The 7,772-nt window shown below is 32.8% G+C and overlaps 1 protein-coding gene across 1 annotated transcript; it reads right to left on the bottom strand.

Annotated features, from left to right (window-relative positions):
* Positions 1–3,768: 3,768 nt before the first annotated feature.
* Positions 3,769–6,438, bottom strand: LOC131059729 (peroxidase 49). The gene is made up of 4 exons (XM_057992759.2): positions 6,048–6,438; positions 5,162–5,353; positions 4,525–4,690; positions 3,769–4,418 (listed from the first exon to the last, which is right to left on the bottom strand). Exons 1-4 carry the CDS (start codon positions 6,276–6,278, stop codon positions 4,006–4,008), a joined length of 1,002 nt encoding a protein of 333 aa, XP_057848742.1. The 5' UTR covers positions 6,279–6,438; the 3' UTR covers positions 3,769–4,005.
* Between the last annotated feature and the right edge of the window lie 1,334 nt (positions 6,439–7,772).

Raw genomic sequence — 7,772 nt, 5'->3', positions numbered from 1 at the left:
TTGGTATTTATTATCTAGGAGTATTTGTGTCCATGAGAAATATTTTGTCACAAAAAATGGTAACAATTTTATGTTTTTTTTTTCAATTATTTATTTTTTAATTTTTTGCTTGAGTTTTGTATATATTTTTTTAGGTGCTTCTTGTCAACTTTCTTTCTTAGTTGGTGCTATAAGAAGGATACACATATTTTTTATATTTTAGATCATTTGTATCTACACTATTAGCTATCCTCAAGCTATTTCAAATCTTTAGAAATCAAGCTACTCCAGAGCAACGCTTAATTAAAATAGGTTTTTCTTTTAATTATTATAGAAACTCTGTGTACAAAACTACAAGGATATGTATTATGCTATAGGAGTAGTGTCTCATGCTACAAGCCAATTAGATGTATGCTATAAAATTAATTACCTTGGTAATAGTCTACAATGGGGCTTACTATAAATTTTTATGATATGTTATTTGATAAAATTGAATAAAATTGAGTAACATGATTATCATTGATTTATACAAGATAATCACTTATTAATAGATGACCACAATCTCATGCAAACCATACCATTTAATTTTACTTTTTATTAACCTCCAATAATTGTCTTGCTAATTAAATGCACTTTTTATTTATCTTTTTTTAACTTAGACATCACTGGGTCAAGCTATAACAAGTGACTATTATTACTTTCAACAATGCATCTATGATATTTAAAGAATTCCTATGGTTTGATGTAGATTCCTTTTTATTATTGGTACCGTCAATTTGAAGGTTTATGTTGTTTTTGTTACTACTTATTAAGTTGCCATTAGTTTTATGTCCAAAGTCATTCTATATACTCTAGTCGGTTATTACTACCGAAACATTCAGTTGGTAAGCACAGAGCAGTCGGTTATAGAAGAAAGTAGTCACAGAGCTTAGTATACACCGAGTTGTCTACTGAGTAACACTCTATGTCTACCGAGCAGCAAAAATGATACACCGAGTGAACACACACCGAGTGAAATGTGTTACCAGATTCATTGAACCTAGACACATATGGGAAATGTGTTACAAGATCGAGGAACACGGAATCATTATCATTTAGGAAATTGCACCTTAAAGATTTTGTATGATCTTGAGGTCATCTATCCAATGAAATATTTTGTATGGTTATTCATTCGATGAATCATGTTTGTAAGATCGAAGCATGAACAAATCACTGACATAAGAGATCTATTTATTCAACATGAATTGAGGATCAAAAAAATAGGTGTATGAAGCAAGACATGTGTAATAGATAAGGAAGCACTGAGTATTGTGGTTGTTAGAGACACACAGGTCATCGAGAAGGATTTCAGAGAACAGTCAAGGAACAGAGTAAACAACAGGGTTTACCGAGTTAATCTATGGATTACCGAGGTATGCTATAAGCAAGGTAATCTCATTTTGAGCACATAGAATCTGCTATAACATTCTAGATGTGAAGTTGCAGATATTTTGTAATATTGTGTTGTAATATTTTGAGTTGTAAAAGAAACCTTTAACAGGGTAAAAGACTCTAACAAAGTCTATAAATTGTAAAGCCTTTAACCAGGTGCAACATTTAGAATAAGTGTTGTAAAATCCTTTAGCAAGGTAGATCTAACGATCTTGATACTCCTAATAGGCTAAGCTATCAGAAATAGCTAAACATGTAGCTCTAACCGAGCAACCTTTATTATTGTAGTAGTGAAGTTGTGGGTGCCATCCCCACCGCAGTTTTTCTCTCTAGCCAAGAGTTTCTACGTAACCAAAATATATGTGTTATGGAGTGAGTCATGTATGATTGTTATTTATTTGTTTTAGCATTATATTATGTTACAGCAGTTTTTGGTTTATGCATAATAGTAAAGTTATTGTTGAAGAAAAGATTTGAAGTACTGATTCATCCCTCCCCTCTCAGTACATTAGCTTTCCATATTGGGCCTAATAGTTTTGGAGAGTTAACATCATGCTTTACTACAACCTTTCGCATTCAATTTGTGTGCAGTATTTGATCTAGTCTTTGTTTGATTTTTTTTAAGCTAGATATATTCTTAGTCTTTTCCTTTGGCAATGTGCATGTTTGGTGTTCCTTCTTAGTTGTTTAAAACCATGCAGTATGTTTTCTTTACTAGGGGTTATGTGCTAATGCACTATTAGTTGGTGAAAAGACTTGCAAAAGAAAGAACAAGTGTTCTCTTATCCATGAAAGTTAGTGGAAATTGTGAATTGATGGCTTTCAAGTTGGAGAAATAGGATTGATGAAGAGGATGAGTATAAAGTGATATAAAAAAGAAGAAAAGAATAAGGGAATAATAAAGGACAAATAGATTTAAACTAATAAAAGGGCTTGATCTGCATAAGATGAAAGATTTGTTGATGATTATGTTGTGATTGAAAAGTTATAGGTTACAAGAAAATTCTTATAGTCCCTAAAGCGTAATGTATTTCTATAAGAAAGTTGTATTCTATTATAGAGAATTAAATAAATTTACCGTTGTCAAACTTTTTGCTTCCATATTGCATATTGTATGTGTTAATTATGTTTGGATTGTTAGATTAGGTCATTTTTTAGTATATTCTATACCGTAGGTTGTATTATGATCCTTCACCGCCTCATACTATTAGCCTTATTTTCTCAACAAGCTAATATTTTTTTCCTGTAATCTCACAAGTCGTATTTGCAGTGTCCCTTAAATATTTTTATTTTTTAAATATTGTAAGTTTGACAACCAACTATTTCAACCTTAATATCCTTAGATGTAACTTTTTTTTTAAAGATATACCCTTTAACATTTTTATTGTGATAGATAAATAAAACCTCTTAATTGCCTTATTTTAAAACACTCAAGAATTAATATTATCTTATTATTTTTAAATAAATGATATAATTGAATACAAATAAGCCTATATTTAAATTAGTAAAGAAAAATATTAAATAGGGATGAATAAATTTTTTTTTGGAAAATAACCAAATTTATTCATTCGTTTTTTTATGAGGTTTGACAAATCCTCATGTTTATAATTCACTCATTTTTTAAGAAGAATAGAGTAAGGGAACGATTGAGGACAAATAGATGAAAACTAATTAAAGGGCTTTATCTATATAAGATGAAGGATTTGTTGATGATTATATTGTGAGTGGAATGATTGAGGACAAATAGATTTAAACTAACAAAAGGGCATCATCTATATAAGATGAAGGCTTTGTTGATGATTATGTTGCAAGTGAAAAGTTACAAGCTACAAGAAAATTCATATAGTCCCTAAATCACATTGTATTTATATAAGAATATTTGTCGTTCAATTTTGACCTTCCATATGTCACATTGTATGTGTTATTCAAGTTTGGATTGTTAGATTAGGTCATTTTTTAGTAAATTCTCTTGTCTAGGATCTAGGTTATATTATGACGCTTCACCACTTCATACTATTGATCTTATTGCCTCAATAGGTTAATCTTTTTTTTCTATAATATCATGGTCATATTTGGGGTGTCCCTTAAAGATTTATATTTTTGTTAAATATTATAAGTTTGACAATCAACTACACCAACTCTAGTCTTCTTGGATGTAAGAAATTTTCTAAAATGTACTCTCCAACAATTCAATTTTAAAATGTAAATTATAATTATCTTCATCTCCTTATTTTAAAATAGTATCCATTTAATATAAAGTAGTGATAAATAAATAAATTTATAAAAAAACTCAAAAACTTTTTTTCACTCATAATTTACTAAGGATGTAGATACAGTTGGAGAAAATCAAAACTCTTATTCACTCATTTTTTATGAGGTGTGAAAAAATCCTCATGTTCATAATTTACTGAGGATGTAAACAGACAAAGGGAAAACCAGAACTTCAACTCATTGGAAAACACAAATTGTTATTTCAGAGGACGAATAAGACACAAAAATTATTGGGCGGGGCATGGACTGTGCCGAAACAACAAAAAGAAATGCATACTCAATCATGGCGGCCAAAAGCATTGAAAAGTGGGTTTCACCAGAGTGCTACAGAACAGAGCGACAATTAGTTCTGATCTGCCCTCGATTGCCTGTGAGAGGACTGATATTTCCCAACTTAATCATTGATTCCACAAATTGCTTCAGAAACACCTCCTCTTGTTCTGCATATAATTTCACAATCTCCTTTGTTTTCCCTTGCCCCTTGGTGAACAAAACCTCATCAGAATTCAAAAGTCCTCTGTTGCTCAGCAATAGCTTGAAATAGTAGTTGTCGAATTTGGTAGGAGATACTACATCCAATGGGGAGAGATTGTTATCTCCTCCTGATTGTGGGCACATAGATCTCAGCTTATTGGAATAACTCTTCTCCAATGTGAAATCAGGCTGCCCATTTCCGGTCTGGTTGTACAGCCTCTGTCGGAAGCTTGTGCACCGAGATTGACCAATGGTGTGGCTGCCTGTATAATGTCATAACATACAGATTGTTTATGGTCAGCTTCATTGAATACCCACTTGCTGTTTTCTCACTTCAAAAAAAATAATAGGTATAAGTGCAGAAGGTACCTGAAAGTGCTACTAGGTCCACCTCATTCAGACCTTGACGTTTGAACTTAGTGATAAGAGTTTGTAGGGTTGAGTTCGGTGCAGGGATGTTATTGTTTGAGCCTTGTATGCTTGCACTTGTGGAATCCCTTCTTCCCAATGTAACTTCCCAATTGGGTCCTCCACTCTGCACATCAATATTAACTTATATACTCACAATTGGGACATGAATTTGAGAGTTCATTTCAGTTAGGAGTTAAAAGGGATTCTATGTTGAATATGTTGAATGGCTCATAGGGTACAATATTTATTCAAGGTTTAGTTAAGTGAATTTGATTTGGAAAATTCTATGAATAAGGTTGTTTGAGTCAGAGTACTATTGAGATGGGTGACTTCTTAGGATGTCTCAATGTTTCACTCTTGTGAACATCATCTAAATGCAATGAATGCTGTCACTACTTATGAAATATGAAATAATAAATTTGAATAAATAAAACATATAAATCTTTATTATAAGTTCATATGTTCAACTAAGTGTATATACCCAGTTGGGTATACATCCATCTCATAAATTTATACTGTAAGTACAACTTATATATATACATCAGAGCATAAGTACTGTCAAGAATAAAATAGAAGAGATAAGGGTGATCATTACCAAGACAACAGAGTCACGAGCGGCAATGATAAGAATATCTGCGCAGGAGACAGTTTTTGGGCATGCCTTCTCCAACTCACTCTTTATCTGGTCGATTACGTCGAATCCTCTGGCTGAATTTTTGTTGGGATTTGAATTCTTTTCGCTCACAATCTTGGCACTGTCGTCCAGAAAGAGTGATGCATCACACCCCTGTTTGGACACACTTCATTTATCAAGAGCTTTTCCCAAATATACGAGTGAAACAATGGAAATAACAAGACAAACTCTAACAGAAAAGTTTAAAAATTAAATCTTACAGCCAAAGTAAGAGCTTATACAGCTGGTGTATTGTGTTCAAACCAACATTGTTTATTTAAATAGTTGATGTGTTAACCACAACACACCCACTATTTACATTAGTTTCATCTAAACCATTTACATCAGTGTCAGTTTCATCTAAAAGACGATAAAAAATATTGTCAACGAGAAATAAAAGAAAAAAAATGAATTGATCTGTGGGTTAGATCGGATTATTGAGTAAAAATATGGACAGTGGTTGCAGGTTTATATTTCAATTCAACTTTTAAATAAGGAGCATCTGCGACATGGCCACAGAGTTATAAGATCACAATCATTTGAGACATGGTCATAGATTTATAAGATCACAGCCATTTGAAACATGGCCATGGAGTTATAAGATCTTCGGCCATTCAAGACATGACCACGGACATTCAAGACTGGATGGTTGAGCCATTGAAAAACATAGACAATGGCAGCAAATTAAAGCCCTACTACAAATGCTATACCAAATGAAAAGACATTCAAAATAATGACCACAGATTTATAAGATCAATCCTAATGACTTCTCCATATATATAAGAGAAAGAGAGAACAAAGAATGCACCTTGACAAAGCAGTCATGGAACTGAAGACGGAGCAAAGAAGCCGCCATTCTGGCTTCCTTCATCACAGCTTTCTGCACGACAGACTTCACAATTTGCTCAGCATTTGGACACGACTTTTCATAAAACTCTGGACTCAAGTCATTTTTATACAGGGGATGTGAGGCAGATAACCACAACATAGACATACAACACACTATGAAAACACTCAAACTCCTAATACTCATCGCCATCTTAAGCCTCTCAATCTGAACCTTACTATCACTCTCTACTCAGCATAAACTCTGAGCCAAGAGCTTGTGATAATTTAGTACTGACCTGATGCACATTTATACTACATCATGGGACCAGACTGGGTCCTCGTTTCAAGAAACGTTTAAAGAGCTGTTAGCTGTAATCTTGACCAGAATCAACATAAAACAGAAAAGATAATATGCATACATATGCAGCTTTATTGATGAAGTCAATGCATTCGAAATGGGACGTCGGTGAATCAAATTTTGCCCTTTTTTTTTTGGCACAACTGATAGCATTGTGCCGTCTGTTTACGCGAGTTGCTATCTCAATTTCTATTTTTATGATTGAAAAATGATTAGTTGAGCTAATACACCGACGTAGCCAAGATTCCTCCACTCACATGCAAAGTCAACAAAGCTTTTGAGAAATGCATACGTCGGTCTTGTGCACTAGAAATTGAAACAACTTTTGTTTAATGGAAGAATAAGTACATTAATAATGTCTGAAAGAGTCTTTCGATCTGGAAATGCAACCTGCTCCCGTAGACTTTTTTCCACGCCAGACTTCACATGTTATATAATTTAGAATAAAGCACAGATCTTGTAAGACCCGATCAACCTTTTTTGTATTAAAGTAGTGTAACACAAGAGTCTGATTGCTTCCTCCCACTCCACATTACTGTTACTGTGGATAAAGATAAAGATAGTTACAATGCTGATGAGTTGAGTTGGTGGGTAGTGAGCAACTAATTAAAGCCCGTTCTTATAAGAACCTTCTCTCAGAATTCTTTTTACTTATTCTCTGACACTTTTGGCACTTTCATATAAGTAAGATCCAATTTTATCATATGTGGTGGGAAGTCCTACTCAGTTATCATCTACTGGTTTGTGGAACACATTGATAGAGGGGTTAGCTCAGTCAATGCAAATCACGTCTTTATTTGAAATGGATTAAGTCAGTTTAACAACTATCTCCTCTTTTGAAGATAGTGCACCATTTCAATCCTTAATTGTTCAGCATGTTTGAGAAGCCATTATTCTATGATAATACACGTTTACTTATTTGTTCCCTTGCTTATTTGTGATGAATCGTTGGTGAGCTGGTTATTCCATCATACTTGCCAATGTCAATTGGTGAGTCTAAGATTAGTTAATTATGGGAGATGTCATGTGATTTAATCACTTTTTTAAATGCCTCAGGTGGGAAATTCTCATAGGGTTACAACTTAGAGATAGAAACTTTTTGAAGTGATAGAAAGTTTTTTAAAGATATAGATTAATAAATTGATAAATAGTATAGTGATAGTATAAGGTATATCAATTTAGTTAATCTAATTAAAGGTAAGTGTAATTAACTATCAAATTTGGTATAGAATATGATTAAGCATTTAAAATAAGAATTACATATCATCAAATTCAAGAAATAAAAATTATGATATGAAATGTACGTGAAGAATTTTTTGTAGGAAACAAATCAGTCAAAGAGATCAA

The sequence above is a fragment of the Cryptomeria japonica genome, chromosome 3 (genome assembly GCF_030272615.1).
Source record: "Cryptomeria japonica chromosome 3, Sugi_1.0, whole genome shotgun sequence".
NCBI classification, from domain to species: domain Eukaryota; kingdom Viridiplantae; phylum Streptophyta; class Pinopsida; order Cupressales; family Cupressaceae; genus Cryptomeria; species Cryptomeria japonica.
This window is presented reverse-complemented; position numbering and strand designations above follow the sequence as displayed.

Bases quoted from the DNA above. Each gene is read 5' to 3' on its own strand.
- LOC131059729 (XM_057992759.2), bottom strand. From the start codon at position 6,278: ATGGCGATGAGTATTAGGAGTTTGAGTGTTTTCATAGTGTGTTGTATG. The intron at 4,691-5,161 runs GTAATGATCACC...ATTGATGTGCAG, and splicing joins CTCGTGACTCTGTTGTCTTG to AGTGGAGGACCCAATTGGGA. The intron at 4,419-4,524 runs GTACCTTCTGCA...GACATTATACAG, and splicing joins GGACCTAGTAGCACTTTCAG to GCAGCCACACCATTGGTCAA.